This window comes from Mustelus asterias, chromosome 15 (assembly GCF_964213995.1).
Source record: "Mustelus asterias chromosome 15, sMusAst1.hap1.1, whole genome shotgun sequence".
In the NCBI taxonomy this organism is placed as follows: Eukaryota; Metazoa; Chordata; class Chondrichthyes; order Carcharhiniformes; family Triakidae; genus Mustelus; species Mustelus asterias.
This window is the reverse complement of record NC_135815.1, coordinates 55,839,154-55,856,488: the sequence shown is the minus strand read 5'-3', so window position 1 is coordinate 55,856,488 and position 17,335 is coordinate 55,839,154. Positions and strand designations below refer to the sequence as shown.

General features: G+C 37.8%; 1 protein-coding gene across 9 annotated transcripts in view; it reads right to left on the bottom strand.

Moving 5' to 3' along the window:
- The window catches only part of sanbr (SANT and BTB domain regulator of CSR), a 149,080-nt gene that overhangs the window by 123,657 nt on the left and 8,088 nt on the right, over positions 1 to 17,335 (bottom strand). For 5 of the 9 annotated variants that reach the window (XM_078229910.1, XM_078229908.1, XM_078229912.1 and 2 more), the window contains exons 2-3: positions 4,250 to 4,430; positions 1,427 to 1,517 (exon numbers count right to left, since the gene is read on the bottom strand). In XM_078229910.1, the coding sequence (XP_078086036.1) occupies positions 1,427 to 1,517; positions 4,250 to 4,409 (251 nt within the window). In that variant the 5' untranslated portion in view covers positions 4,410 to 4,430. Of the gene's footprint in view, positions 1 to 1,426; positions 1,518 to 4,249; positions 4,431 to 13,927; positions 14,095 to 17,335 lie in introns of those variants that run through there. The other 4 variants (XM_078229914.1, XM_078229915.1, XM_078229907.1 and 1 more) reach the window with 3 other exon arrangements.

Genomic DNA, 17,335 nt, shown 5'->3' with positions numbered 1-17,335 from the left:
ACCCCCTGGCAGCAAGGCATGGGGGTGATGAGACCCCCTAGCTACAGGGCAGGGAGGGATGGGACCCCCTAGCTACAGGGCAGGGGGGAATTGGGACCTCCTTGCAACAAGGGGGATGGGACCCCTAGCAACAGGGCAGGGGGGCCCCACTGAAGCCTGAGCCAGTGAAGGCTGTCCGTGGTCTGGTGCTGTAAGACTGGGTTGCCCAGAGAAAGAAAAATGATTGTCATATCAGGGCGGCACGGCAGCACAGTGGTTCGCACTGCTGCTTCACAGCTCCAGGGACCTGGGTTCGATTCCCGGCTTGGGTCACTGCCTGTGTGGAGTTTGCACATTCTCCTCGTGTCTGCGTGGGTTTCCTCCGGGTGCTCCAGTTTCCTCCCACTGTCCAAAGATGTGTGGGTTAGGTTGATTGGCCATGCTAAAATTGCCCTTTAGTGTCCTGAGATGCGTAGGTTAGAGGGATTAGTGGGCAAAATATGTAGGGATGTGGGGATAGGGCCTGGGTGGGATTGTGGTCGGTGCAGACCCGATGGGCCGAATGGCCTCTTTCTGTACTGTAGGCCTTCTATATATCTATATATCACAGCTAGCACCCAAGTGAACAAACAGATGTCTCCTCATATGAATCTTACACTTATATGGGTTGGATTTTTTAATATTCCGAACATAAACATCACCATGGATATTATTTCTTCACCACTATCCTTACCAGCCTCTTTGATCTTTGCTATGCAAACTTTAAACTAATTAAGGACTCTAGAGTCTTTACACTATCTGGTCCTCAAAATGCACTCCTATTCTCACCTTCCACTATTAGCTCCATGTCTCCCGGCATGGAAACTTCAATATCTGTTTTGCAAATTCCCTCTATGCTACTGCTCCACTGTGCCTCTGGAACTTTGAGCAACCCAATGTCAAAGTACAAATTCTTCAGATTTCAGTAGAAAATGTGCCCACCTTCATAACTGCTGTCACATCCTTGAGCCACTGTGCTTTTACGTACTGAAATTCTCTACATTAACAGCTTTACTATGCGACATTTCTCCCAAGACTTCATTGCACCTCAGTTACCTCCACTAATTTCTCTGCAATTTCAATTTTTACCATTGGCTATTGCTGCAGCAAATTCAATAACTACATAAATGTAAGCCAATGTAATTCCACAATTAAATTTAAATTACCCAATGTCTCCTGATCTTAATCATTTCAACATGTTGTCAAATGATTAATACTTGTTTTTCTAACCATTGTAACACTTTTACATTTTCGTACATATATGTTTACCTACATCATCCTAGATCTGGCCCATCTAAATGTATCCATTCAGTTCAAAAATATGGTTTTGTATTAAACAAATAACACTCAGGGTGACTTAGTAAGGTCTGATTATATCCCTTTTCAGATGCATTTTATTGTTACCCACCCTTGGCTTTCATCCAGTTTGTCTTCATCTTTATCAGTTGAACCATTTTCTTTTAGAGTGCAATTTCTTCCTGAAGATACTCCAGTCCGTCCTTGAATATTTAAGGGTATTAAGGCTACACATTACAAAGTCATAATAAACCAAATGACACTGTCTTAATCAAAAAGTCAAATGCATGATTCAATCAGTTTTTCTTTCCTGAATTTGAATAAAGTTTGAGACATAAAATGCAATGCAAGCCATCTGAATGCCCTCCCATCTCATCAATCAATGACTGTACTAAACACTAACATTTCAACTTTGACTATATAAACTAAAGGACAAATGCATACAAGATGAAAAAGTGAGCAGATTGAAATAAAAGTCCCAAAATGTTGTATTCTGGGAGTGTGGAAATAATAATCTCTGCTTGCCCCAACTCCTTCATTCCAGCTCCCTTAAATGCAGCAGCAGTATATTAGGATGGACCTGTTTATTTCAGGATTTCTACCCAATTTACAACAGTCCTTGAAATTGTTGTGGGGGTGAAGGGCAATATTCTGTCTGCCTTGCCTTCTCCAAATCAAATGCATGTACCTGGTGTAGTTTCTGTGAAATTATACCTATTGTGTGACCATACAAAGCCTTAGTGGATCACTTGCCAGCTGAGGTGACAAGTTCTGTGAAGGTCTCAAGATCTCAAATCTTTAATCGGAAAATATAATATATCCTGGAAGGGTCTCATTGCCTTCAAGAGGCCCACTTTCTCTATTCAGAGGAAACTACATGAAAAATTCTGGGATGAGCCCTTGGCATGCCTCTCTTCATCTGTCAGAGTAGCAAATAGTGAATGCAGCAACCTATTAAACATGTACAGCTCCTCTGGCCATTTTAATAGCTCTGTTCCCACAAAACGGGACAAACTCAGTGCTTGTGCACATGGGCAGATGAGGGTTTTGCTCCACTGCACCTGAATCAACAGAGCAAAATTCAGGAATTTCAGCAGCTCTGAGTGCTTATGTTAAAGGATAACTAGCATTACAAAGACACAACCTCCAAATATCTCTTATCTATGTACTTACTTGTTTTACTAACAAGTAATAAATTTATGTATTTGCCACCATTTTAGCACATTATTTCTGTTGCTGTATGGTAATGAGTGTTTTATTCAATTATGCCATTTTTTCTTTTAGGTAGTTGATGTTGTCTTTCAGTAGATAGGACACAAAGGGATGACAGTATTTGCACCAACTTCTCTAAAATAAGGAAGTTTAAATGTTACTAGTTTAGGCATCATTCTGTTGTCTGAGCAACTTTCAAGTTACCTTGGATGTTGCACTGCAAGAGTTACAAGTCTTCAAAGCTGATGCATTAACTGACTAGATGGCAGTAGTTATTAGTGAATAACAATCATCAAACACGTTGAAGTGGAGAAGGTTAAGGGGAGATTTAATGGATGCATTCAAAATTATGTGGGGTTTTGATATAGTATATGCGGAGAAATTTGGTAAGGGCAGGAAGTTTGGTAACCAGAAATCACAAATGTAAGAAAATTGGCAATAAATCCAAGGGAGAAATTAGAATTTTTTAAATGCAATGAGTTATTAGGTTTTGAAATGTACTGCCTGAAAGGTGTGCTGAAGCTGATTTCAAAATAACTTCCGAAAAGGAATTAGATATATACATGAACAAGAGAAACTTGCAGGGTAGTAGGGGAAGAGCAGGGAAGTGGAACTAATTGGACAGCTCTTTGAAAGAGACCTGATAAGACTACCTTAGCACTGTGATTTTATATGATTTCAAACAGTACATTGAACATTACTCGGCAAGCCATGTACAACTACACAGGTAAATAAATGTTATACAGGTAATTTTCAGCAAGGCAATTCATAGAAGTAAATTTATACCTCATTACTCCTAAATAATATTCTAAATAATTTTAACCTGAGTATTGCTGAATAAAGACATGTTGTTGAAGCTTGCCACTATGCTTGCTACTTCATGCTACTACTATGCAGTAGCAACAGAGTGGTATTCGTCACTAACAGGTTGCTGCCATCAAGCCAAAAAGACATTCTGCCTGTCACACATGTAAGTAATGTGGTATATGAATTTCAGTGTGTGTGATACTAGGCACGCAAGTCATATGTATCATACAACATGTCACTTCCACGGTTTGCAATAAGCAAAGTACCCAACCAGCCGATGCTTGCAAAACACAGTGTCCGACAGTAGATGTGATTTCACGATTGAACAATATTTGCTAAATAAATCTCAGTGTGCTCAAAATTATGTTGAATAACAAATTTAAGATTGTCAGTCGGATTCACAATGTGGTGCATTTGCGTGCAATGGAAATTACATATATGAATACATAGGGCCCTGTTCTTTGCAGACAGAGAGAACATGTGTACACATTCTGCTATTTCAGCTAAACAAAATAAATGATAGCCATTTGCTGGATTATTCCACATGGCCATGCCTTGACCAATCAGGGTCAAGCTGCCTGGTTTAAATTTCAAACAATGATTGGCAGTTAACTGTAAGTCACCATCAACTGGTGCATTCTCCATGGCAATGCCTCCACCAATAAGGGTCCACTTGCCAATCAATCAGCACCCTCTCACCCTCCTCACAGTATAAAGTTGTTTCCCTTAACTTTGGTACTCTCACTATTGTCCTGAATAGTGCAAGACAAAAAGCTTTGACAAAATGTATTTTTTCAGCAATACTGGTTGAACATATGGAATCCTCTTTAGCTACTTCAAAACTTTGAAGAACCATTTAATGAAAAAAAACATGATATCATGTTTTAAAGATTTAAACGCTGAGCAGAAAACTGACCTGATGTGGAAATGCTATTCTGCACCACGGATAATCTAGATTTTTCATCTTCTTCATGGTCGAGTAATGTTGATTTAATATATGTTGCTAATGATTTAGATGGACTCCCTTCACACTTGTTTTCATCACAAACATGGGGCATGGTTCCATTGTTTCTCATCTCTTCAAATCTCTTGGCACACTGCAAATAATTTAAAGCTTGGCTTTAATAATAAGCTGTAACATTTAACACCCTTCCAATTGCATCTCAATTCTCTTTCCCATAAAAATATTCAACAGCCATGAATTTTAAAAGAGCAATTACAACAAGAAATGGACTATGTGTCCAACCAGTCTGTATTAGTATTTATCTTTCACATAAGCAATAATTCTAATCCCATCTGATTTTCCTTTTTCAACTTCTCTTCATCCCACATTTACTTCAACCACCTAATCCATACTTAAAAGCTGAAATGGTCTTTGCTTCAAATCATCAACTTCAGTATTTCACAGCATCACAAAACTTTGGTTAAAAAATGTTTCTCTTGCTCTCTACATTCCCTTATTATAGACCCCTCAACTACTGGAAACAGTTTAACCACTCTGTCCCAACCCTTCTTTGTTTTAAGACACTGGTTTCAAATCATTCCTCCTCCCAACTCTTCTCAAATACTTTAACACACATCACCTTGCTTTTAAACAATTTAAACATTCTCGTCACGAATGCAAAATAACTTTTCACCCCATGCAAATCAAGAATCTACTTCTGCCTTAGAAATATTCAAAGACTCAGCTTGCACTACCTTTTGAGGAAGAAAGTTCCAGATTCATGACCCTCAGAAAAAAATTCTCCTCATCTCGGTTTTAAATGGGTGACCCCTTTAGTTTTAAATAGTGACCCTTAGCTTTAGATTCTCCTACAAGAGGAGACATTATTTCCATACTCATCCTATCAAGACCCCTCAGGACATTATATGATTCAATGAAGTCACCCTCTTAGTTTTCTAAATTCCAGCGGATACAAGTCTAGCCTGTCCAATCTTTCCTCATAAGACAACTGCCCATTCCAGATATTTAGTCTAGTAAACCTTCTCTGAACTGCTTCCAACACACTTACATCCTTCATTAAATAAGATGACCAATACGGAACAATGGTCTCACCAACCCCCTGTATAACTGAAGAATAACCTCCCTACTTTTGTATTCAATTCCCTCACATTAAACAATAACATTCCATTAGCTTTCCTAATTCCTTGCTGTACCTGCATACGATTCATGCACTAAGACACCCAGATCCTTCTGCATCTGAAAGCTTTGCAATCTCTCACCATTTAGATAACATGCTTCTGTTTTATCCATCCTGCCAAAATGGACAATTTCACATTTTCCCCACATTATATTCCATTTGCCAGATCTCGGCACAATCACTTACCCTATCGATATCCCTTTGTAGCCTCTTCACAACTTACTTTACTACCTATCCCTGTGCCATCAACAAATTTAATACCTCAGTCCTTTCATCCAAGCTATTTATATAAATTGGAAAAACAACACTCATTACATCTTGCCAACCAGAAAAGACCCATTTATGCCTACTCGCTTTTTCCTGGTAGCTATCCAATCTTTTATTCATGCTAATATGTTATCTGCTACTCATAGTAAATTATGCATGTTAGGCAAGTTCTTCAAGCAAGAACCTTGTCAAATACAACAGGTTGAGAGGGTAATGAAGAGGAAAATAAGATGGCAAAGAAAGAATGAGAATAAAATTGCAGTCACTATAAAAGGGAACTCAATAATCTGGCATGTAAATAGTAAGTGAGTAATAAGAGGTGGGAGGGATCCTATTAGGGACAAAAAAGGGTGATATATGCTAGAAAGTACAGGGCAAGGATAGAATATTTAATAAGCATTTTCTATTGATATTTACTAAGGAAGATGAAGCTGTCAAAATATTGATAGAAACAATGATAAAAGAGGTAATGGATGGATGAAAATTGAGAGGCAGGAGGTACTGGAGAGGTTGGCTATTTTTACAGTGGATAAATCCAGATGGTTCGTATTCCAGGTTGCTAAAGAAAATGGGGGTGGGATAACGGATGTGCTTGCCATGATCTTCTAATCCTCTTTAGATACAGGGAGATGCAGAGAGTTGGAGAGTAGAAAATGTGACACCCATATTCAAGAAGGAATATAAGGACATTGCCCATAACAATGATTCAGATTTATAAAAGGCAGATTATGCTTGACTAATTTAATTGAATTTTTTGATGAAGTAATTGAAATGCAGAGTAAAAATTTTAAATTTTCTGGTGATACAAACTTGGAGGGTGGCAAACAGTGAGGATGATACCAATCAAATACAACAGGACAGATAGGTTTGCAGAATCGGCAGATAGAATTTAATACAGAGAGGCATAAAGGTAATGAGATAATGTATTTTAGCAGAAGGGATAGGGAGATGCGATGTTGACTTAACAGCACAGTTCTAAAATGCATGCAGGGTCAGAGAGGTGCATGTGAAGGTGACAGGACATAATGAGAGAGCAGTTAGCAAAGTATACGAGAGCTTGGGCTTCATAAGTAGAGGTATTGAATACAAAAGCAAGGAGGTTATGCTTTCTTGTTCTGGTTAGGCCACAACTGGAGTATTGAATCCAGTTCTGGTCACCACACTTTAGGAAGGACTTGAGGCACTTCGAAAAGGTGCAGAGGAGATTTGCAGTAATGGTTCCAAGATGGGATATTTTAGCTACATGGATAAGTTCTGTAATATCTTGGAAAGAGTGGCGACCACCAAGTGGAGTAACTAAAGAACTATTTATCAACAGGAAAAACTATATACAGAGAGTAAGAAAGGTGCAACCGATTAATTTGGCTCCAGCATCCAGACTGCCTGGCGATTCCACGCTCAAGTCCAAGCTTCGGCCCAATTGACCGAACAGGTCACATGACCCTCTGAAACCTCACCTCTTAAAGGGGCTCAATACTACAGGGTCCATAAGCTGGGAATGTTCTTGAAGTAGCAAAGGAGATCGAAGAGGGGATTTGGCAGGTTTGGATAAGGTGGACAAGGAAAAACTGCTCCCCATTACATAATGGTACAAGACTAGTGAACACATATTCAAAACTTCAGGCATGAGATACAGGAGGGAATATGAGGAAGAACATGTTTATGCAGCAAGTGGTAATGACCTGCAACTTTTGCAAGGATGATTGATGCAGAGATGATCAATAACTAAAATAAGAATTGGATGTGCCATTGAAGAAAATAACCTTGCAGGGCTATAGGGATAGAGCGCGGTAATGGGACTGACTGGATTGCTCTAGGAGAGCCAACACAGACCTGATGAGCTAAATGACCTCCTTCTGTAAATTACTCTATGACTCTGAAATATATCCACCAATTGCCATTCATTCTCAACTCCTTTTTCTCCCCTCAGAAGTCCCACCTCACAGTACCTTTTAACTGATATTTGTAAAATACATTATCATTGTTTGAGACTGTCTCCTCATACTCACTCTGTAAACCACTTTGTCAATCTTTATCATTTCCATAACTCCACAAGCCATCTTCTTCAATTTATGATTGTTCTGACCTCTACTTATTCACAGTATCTTGAAACATTAAGCAGTCCTATTTTATCTATTTCAGCTGACCCTTTGAAATCTGCTTTTCAATTATTGTTATCTTTGATGTCAAATTTCTCTCTTTATTCAACAAGGCCAGCCATCTGCATAAATTCTCCCTTATCACAACCGTGTGCTTTTTATAATGCTATCTGTTCCTCTTTCTATACACACCTTGGATCTTAATATATTATAGCCACTAACTCACCCACATTTAACTGATCTACCCAATTTATTTTGCTACTCAAAACTATTGTCCAGCAATGCCTCTCTCGATATAGGAATACAATAATACTCGCGAGAAGTGTGCACATTATAAGGTTCCTTTTTCTCCTCTTACATTCTTTCCTGGCCCAGTCAGTGACTTGGTAATTAAAATCACAGAACAATTGTTATTCCTATCTATTCCTTCAACTATCTCTAGATTTCCTTTGATACTTCCTTCCTACAATTAGAGGGAATATAATTTAAACATGTTAACTCTAAACATTTTGTGTACATCAGCCCTCTCTACAGGGTGTGTGTGTTCCTTCACCAATATTGGTTTCTTACCTACAAAAGCAAAATACTGCAGATGCTGGAAGTCTAAAATTACAAACAGACAATGCTGGAAATACACAGCAACTCTGGCAGCATCTATGGAAAGTAAAACTGGAGTTCTGATGAAAGGTCACAGACCTGAAACGTAAACTCTTGTTTTTGTCTCCACAGATGCTGCCAGACTTTGCTGAGTATTTCCAGTATTCTGTTTTTATTTGATTTCTTACCCATTTCATCCCACATAAAAATATTAAGGTCTGGGATTCCTTTCAATTTGCATCCAAAATATGGCACAATAGGGCCACAATACTGATTTCTGATGCAAAAAGCGATGGAAATTTGGGTGTAATTGATTCATGATACAAAAATAAATCAAAGAAAATTCAGTGTATCAGTTTTCCAAAATCTTCTCCTAGAGTCTCCATCACACAACAGCATAGCTCTATGCCCCCAACTGTACAAACTACATTTCCTTCATTCATATCGTTCAGAATGGGCGCAAATTTGCACTCAAACCTTTCGGTGCACAGGTGTCCTTTGGATTTGTGATCTCTTCAATGAGATTGGTAAACTTAATGTGATTACAACTGTGAATTCCAAGGAGACTTTTTTTGGAAAACTATTACAACATTCCTTAAACATCCTGAGAAATAATTTTGGCGGGTGGTGGAGGTGGGAGAGAAAAAGAGAGCGAGAGAGTAGGAGTAAGTAGCTGTTTTAAAATTATTTGTAGTGAATAAATGTGGTCAATGCAGACTTTAATGAGATCATCGAACATATCAATAAACAGAGCCAAAGGTTTCTATTTATAATAATCAATGATTACTTTGAAGCTAAGTTAATAAAATAATCAATACACAAAAATACAAGGGGAAAACTGAGAAAAAATCATCAGGTTTTACTTTATGATATATAACTCTAAAAACCAGACCAGCAGAAATTGTGGCAAAACCCAGTAACTTCATATTAGTAGGATGGGTTGCAATAAATTTACCTCGGGCCTTTTCTTACACTGCCTATAATATACAGAGAAAAATGAAACATTTATCCATCAGACTCATTTAGCGCCCGACCATTCTAAATTACATTTTTAAATTATAAATTAAATTCAAAAATATATGATTAACCAAAGCTATTTGTCCCTTTCCAGCACACAAAAGACATGTGCATTTTTAAATTGTCATTGCTAGTGGCATAAGTGTTATTTTCACATTGCACTATTTTTAAAACATTCACCTTCATTTTCTTGTGATTATGAATTGGGAGCATTTCAAATCTATCCCTTCCAATTTAATTATCATTAAGTAATTTCTCAGTGTAAAGTCATTAATGTGATAAGAGTTACAATCCAATTCTTCTTTATCCCCAACTAGTAACATTAAGTTTGAAATGTACAGGCAAAATATATAACTGGTACTGTTAGAGTCAGATAAATGTCCTGTTCAATGATGGTGTCGTTTATCAACAATTTTAAAGAAAATAGTTAGAAGAGCTTATATGGGGGTTTGGAATTTTAGTAGGTCCCCAACTGCTGAATAAATACAGATCAAAAGGAATTAATTGCAAAGCTTTAAACACAAGAATCACAAAAAGCTAGCTCGTAAAGGGCTACTTTTGGATAAATGTTACAAATGGACAGTAAATATTTGTACGCATTTGAGGAATTGAAGAATAGTTAATTAAAGCAATCATTGAATAGAGATGAAACATCTTGTTTAATTCAAAAAATGCTGAATTTGGTTATTCTAAAATATACACATCTCAGAACATCCTCCAATTATTTATTTTAATATCTAATAATGATATAAAACTTGTTTTCCTTTACTCTGGTGTAGTGCAATTAGTATTACTGGAAACGGCAGCATAAATTAAGATCAAAATTGGCATTCACAGATATTCAGTTATGTTCCCAATAGGAAATCCTACACGGCCACTGTTTGCATCCAGTTTTCTTTTATGTTAAATTTATATGTTTTTTAACATAATTGCTTCTAACTTCCAAAGTTCCTTTCCCCACACTCAGTGTTGCAATACATCATGTCTTTTACCTGCTTATAACTCGTCAATTTCAATTTCATCCTTTACTTCCCATTTCCTGCGACATACCATTATTATATTTGCATATCAAATCATATTAATTTCAACCTACCTTACATCTTCCGATTACTTTTATTTTCCCTTTGCCAGAGACCCTTGTTGTTAGTTTAAAATGAAACTTCATTTCTCTATTTATTCATTTTGTCAGATGCAGTTTTAACCCTTGTGAAAGCATTCCCATTTTCCTCAGAACTGGTGTAAATACCTCACATGATCCTATGATTGGCTCTTCTCATTCCCCTTCCATAATCCCCATTTTACCACCTGGGAAGCAACAAAGTATCATAAGACTCTCAGTTTGCATGCAAACTACGCCCGATACAAAGACTCTAGCTCCAAAAACCTCTAATGTATTCGAATGTCTCCAACTCAAGTTCTGAAATCTTCAGCTCAGGTCATTATATTTGGAGACACTTCCTATGAATGTGTCTTCCTGAGTCAATGTCTGGAATTTAAAACTGCAATATCCAGCAGGGATTACACACTGTCCGTTCTTGTACTTCAATTCTGATTTTATTGTAGCCCATGTGGTTACTTATTTCTGCTCAAAGGAGAAAAGAAAAATGATTTGCATTAGAATACATGACTCCTCGAGCCTGCTTCATCATCTAATATCACTGTTGATTACCTACCTTAACGTTCCAGATTTCCATATCCCTCAACATCCAGAGTGTCCAAAATCCATTTATTAGTCTCAATCTTGAACATCCTCAATTTAAATAAAAGTATACCTCCTCGCCCACTTATAACTTTAACTAAGATACGTTGCTCCTCCTTCTGCCCACTGTTTCTAAATTCCAACCCAGCCAAGCTCAATCTGCTACCACGTTACTTTATGTGCTCTCTACCCAAGTGAATGTACTACGACTAGCACTTCACTTTTTTACACTCTTGAAAACACTCGAAACTGAGAAAAGGGATGAGGTGCCTAACCCCTAACAAACTGCTTTCCTGATGCAAACTAAGATATTGCCTTCCAGATGTACAAGAGATGACAATTCTAAGTTGCAATTTAATTAAGCACAGGTGCAGAGGTCAGATTCTTCCTTTTCAATCATCACAATAGAATGTCGCAACATTATATATTTGAAATATCAATTATGGGATAAGTTTAAGTATTGGTGTCACAAGTAGGCTTACATTAACATTGCGATGAAGTTACTGTGAAAATCCCCAAGTCGCCACACTCCGACGCCTGTTTGGATACACGGATGATGAATTTAGCATGGCCAATGTACCTAACCCGCACGTTTTTCATACTGTGGGAGGAAACCGGAGCACCCGGAGGAAACCCACGCAGACACAGAGAGGACGTGCAGACTCCACACAGTGACCCAAGCCGGGAACTGAACCTGGATCCCTGGCGTTGAGGCGCAGCTAATCACCATGCCACCCTAACTGGGGTTATTAGACATTTATGCAATAAAATATTAATAAATAAATAAGCAACTCTCAGCACCCCGTTAGGACTGTGAAAGCAAATTCTGAACTTAAAATGCTACTATTTTCACAAGAGGACAGTATTCTTTGACAGAAGAATGCAGTGAATTCTCAAAATAATCATAAGAACATAAGAAAAAGTAGGCCATGTGGCCCCTCAAGCCTGCTTTGCCATTCAGTAAAACCACAGATAAGCTGAATGTGGCCTCACCTCCACTTCCCATCTATTCTCCATAGCCCCTTGACAATCTTATGGTTCAAAAATCTGTTTATCTCAGCCTCCCATAGCTCAGAGAGAGAAAATTCCAAAGCTTCGCAACCCTCAGAAGAAATGTCTTATCTCGATCTTAAATGGGCAACTTCTTGTCCTGAATCTATATCCTCATTTTCCTTCATTATGAGAAACCTTGCAACTAAAAATGATTACAATGAGAGTTCAGGTGATGTCAGTCTGTAAGGTGTAATTGTTAAATTGTTTATAAACATCATCTGAAACCCAAACACAACTATAGTCTTTCTCCTGCATATCTGCATTTTTATAAAAAAAGGCATTTAAATTGCCGTTTGCAAGCCCAGTTTTATACTAACATTTAAGAAATATAATTGATAATTCCAGTACCCAGTCTGCTTCATATAACTAGACTGACAATAACAGTCATAGGAACATATGGAACTGGAGTAGGCAATTTAGCCCTTCAAATATGATGGGCCTATTAGGCTCATGGCTTATTTGTACCTCAACTCTATTTATCCACCTTTGTTCCATATCTCTCAATACCTTTTAAGTAACAAAATTCTTCCTCTCTGTCCTGAAATTTCCACTTGTCATAGCATTCGCAGTATTTTGGAAAAAGTTTTCCAGATTTTTTTTTGCTGTATGAGAAAAGTACTCCCCGGTTTCACTTTTGAATGGCCTCGCTCTAATTTAAATTATGTCCCTTTGGTCTGGACACTTCCACCAGAGGAAATAATTTAGCTTCATCTACCCTAGCAAACATATTTAACATTTTAAGCAACTCCATTAGATCCAGAATCCAGAAGATTCAATCTTCCATACTCGAGGAAATACATGTTCATTTATAATTTACTACCCTAAGCCCGATTATCATTCTGGTGAACCTTCTCTGCACCTCATTTAAGGCAGATGTATCTTTTCTGAAGTGCAGTATTCCAGATGGGGCAGAATGTCAACTTAATGGCCCAAATTTTCCAGTCATTCCTGCCAGCGGGATCTTCTGGTCTCACCGACAGCGAATCCCCACTGCGGGTTTCCTGGCAGTGGGAGTTACATACAAAAAGAAACTCTATTGACTGCGGCAGGATCAGAAGATCCCGCCACCGCGAAACACTGTGGGGAGGTATGGAAAATCCCATCCATTGTTTCCAAATTGATAGAAAAGTATCCTTAAAATTATTAAAATTATCGTCTTAAGTGAATGCAGATAATGTGTTATTAAGGAGCACCAAGAATTTAGCATATACACGTCCGTCTTTCTTTTATATAACATAAGTTATTTCCCATCTTAAGGACAGCTAAGCATTAGAAAACTGGCATTTAATTATATTTGAGCAATTATTTAATTTATATCTTTGTCTGAAAAACTTTAATTAAAAAGAATGTGAAAAGAAACATATTCTACCTATTGTCAAAAAGGTATTCAATCGAAATTAAACCTATCCACTGAGAAACCAATATTAATCTATGAGTTTACAAAACAATTAGAAACCATCATTGCACTGTATGACCTTATTGAAAATGATGCCAGAAATCTGAAGACAAATTTCTATATATGCTAAGGTCTTAAATATTAGGAAGTCAGATTGCTTAATAGCATTTCCATGAAACCAATCTTTAAAAAAAACTAGTAATATTGTCAACAATAATCAATTGGATTTGTTAATTCAATAAATTTCAATATATTATTCTTTATTTCTGATTGGAAAAGTAGAAAGCTGTTTAGATCACAAAGACTAAACAGCAACTTACAGTACCTGCTTGGCTGTGACTCCTGGTATGAGTTTAGCTACACTTTCCCAGTTGATAGTCTTGGGCTGAGCTACTCCTAACAAAGAGCGGAGAATCATATCCAGCACCAATCCTCGATTCTCATAAAGAAATGGGACACTTACTGAACACGTGTGACTCATCTTGTTTTCTACTAAACTGAGAAAAAGTAGCAATTTAGTTAAAAATTTTAACAAGTACTGTCAGTAGCATCACTAGTTATAACAGGCAGCCCCAGTTGGGCATTTTGGATTTGAGCTTTTAGTTACTTTACCAGCTACAAGTTTAAAAAATACTTCGATATTCTTTGTGTGAGAAGCACAAATATCTTTTATTAGTGAGTTCATCAACTAGATAATGTACGTATAATTAATTTATGGAAATAATTGTGTTGAACTGATAGAATTTCATCTGGAACTACATAATTAAGTTTACTTACATTGCACTTAGTAGAATGTCAATAAAATTCGAAACAAAGAGGGAAAGTGAAAAAAAAAAGGTATGTTGTTGGCAGAGCACATAAAAATGCACATACAATGATTTTAATTTGGGGAGGACAGACAAAAGATGCAAATTTTAGCACCAAAAATAGTATGTGCCCTTCCTAGGGCAAATTCTTGACAGTCATTTATTTCTTTTAGCAGTTTATTTTTTCCTTCTTTAGCAAAGAAGGATAAATATCTATACTCATATATGCATTTCTATGGGTCAGTGGGCGGGCAGGGTACCCACTCCTAAATGTTCGTTGTGCTGCTTAATGCAGACATTAGTTGACGCAAAGAACTGTTAATTTCCCACCTTTTATGCGGGTTAACATTCCTCAATACACAACCAAGATCGGGATCTCACCATATGTATGAGTCCAATTTATTTTCCATCAAAACATCATGTAGCATGTTGATTCACCATCACTTTATTTTCTTTGAACTAACAGCTATCCCTTCTTGTTCTCTCCCCCACCCCCGTGTTACAGTTGCCTGAATGTTACTTGCTCATTCATCGATATAATCCACCAAAGTATTTAGATTGACACTGCTGGCAAACAGTAGTTGATGCATCTGCCAACAATGGCAGACCAGGCATACATTGTACAGATATGATCAACCACAAAATAAATGTGAGTTTGCTAACCTGTCTGTGTGTCACATTGTGATGGGAAGATAGCTGCTTTAAAATTCAAAAACCTTTTTCCAAGATTATAATTTACAATTATATGAAACATATTTGTAGCAGCCTTCATATTAATTTAATCATAAATATTTAGATATCTTCAACATATCAGCATATTATCTTCCTACCATTGCTCATTTCATGTGACTAGACCATTTAAACTTTCAGACTTTCCTTGCAGCCACATTAGTTTATATTTCCATTGGCTATTTACACAGAGCTTCAAACTGTGTTTATCCATAGACATTTAATACATAGGCCAGTCACGTATCAGTGTTGGTTCTTTACAATAACAACTTGCATTTACACAACACCTTTAACATAGTAAAATGGCCCAAGGACCACAAGAGTATCGTCAGATTAAATTAAAACCAAGCCAAATATAGATATACTATATAACCAAAGGTTTGGTGAAAAATATAGGTTTTTATCTTAAAGGAGGAAAGAGGTGGAGAAGTGTGGGAAGAGAATTCTTTATTAGAGAATACTACAGCTAATCAAAATGCCTTAAGTTCCTCCCCAAGTTTAACTTTCTCTGATGCAAATGTTTATCCACTTTTTTTCATTACAATTCAATAATCATTGCCTCAACTACTTCCTGTGGCAAAGCACTCTATTCACTCAAGTCCAAGAAATTTCTCCTCAATCTTACTGACATAAAAATTAACTCCCAAATCAAATATATCATAATTCCTTATTCACTCTATCAATACCTTCATAACTTTCAAAACCATTTCAATCTCTTCTTAGCCTTCTTTGCTCCAGTGAAAACAGTCCATTCACCATAGAGGTTGGTGAAGGTAATGCAGATGTTGTTGTATATATGGACATGTAAAAAACATTGATCAAGTGTCACATAGAACCAGACTGAATATAGAAAGTTCAGAGCGGAAGTGAAAAAAGGAATGAGGGACAAAGGCAAATATAAGAAAAAAAACTGACAGCTAAAGTAAAAGGGAATCCAAGGGCAGGATTTTCCACACGTCCTGTCGCATGTTTTGTGGCAGCTGAGGTGGCCCACCAATGGCTGGCAGCAGGATCTTCTGGTCCCGCTGCTGTCAATGGGGTTTTCCCCTGCCACTGGGAAACCCACAGCAGGGGTTTCGCAGTCAGCGGCACCAGAATATCTCACCGAAGGGAACAACCGGAAAACTGCAACCCAAAAGTTTCCTATAGACTTATCAATAACAAAACAGTAGTAAAATGAGGAGGGGGCCAATAGGGGCAAAAAAGGAATTTTCACATGGTGGAGGCCTGGCTGAGGTAGTAAGCAAGTACTTTGCATCTGTCTTTCAAGGAAGACCATGCTGCCAAAGTCATAATGAAAGAGGAGGTAATTGAGATACTGGGTAGGCTAAAAATTGATAAAGAGGCATTAGAAATTCTGGCCAAGTCAGCAGGACCGAAGCACTGGCCATAATCTTCCAATCCTACTTAGGATCATAGAATTCCTACAATGCAAAATGAGGCCATTCAGCCCATCGAGACTGCACCAACAACAATCCCACCCAGGCCCTATCCCCTTAACCCCATGTATTTATCCTGCTAATTCCACCTCACACTAAGGGTCAATTCAGCATGACCAATCAACCTAACCATCTTTGGATTGTGGGAGGAAACTGGAGCACCTGGAGGAAATCCACGCAGACATGGGGAGAATGTGTAAACTCCACACAGTCACCAAGGCCAGAATTGAATCCAGGTCCCTGGTGCTGTGAAGCAGCAGTGCTAACCACTGTGCCGCCCCGGTGGCGCCAGAGGACTGGAGAATTGCAAATGTTACACACCCTAATTCAAAAGAGGGTACAAATATATGCCAGCAACTACAGGCCAGTCAGTTTAACCTTGGTGGTGGAACAGATTTTAGAAATGATAATCCAGGACAAAATGAACAGTCATGTCGACAATTTTGAACTAACTTGACTGTGTTTTTGATAACTTAACAAAGAGAGCTGATGAGGATAATGTAGTTGATATGTTGCAGATGGACTTCCAAAAGCTGTTTGATAAAATGCCATAATATATGTTTGACAGCAAGTTGAAGCCAAAGTAATAAAAGGGACAGTGGCACCATGGATACGAAGCTGGCTGAGTGACAGTGGTGACAAAGAGTAAGGTTCCTGCATCAGTTCCTTTATTTTGCCCACCAGTCTTTTTTCATGCCTCCCTTCACTCTCCTAATTTTTTTTTAAGTGACCCCCTGAGTTTCTATACTCCGTAAGAGT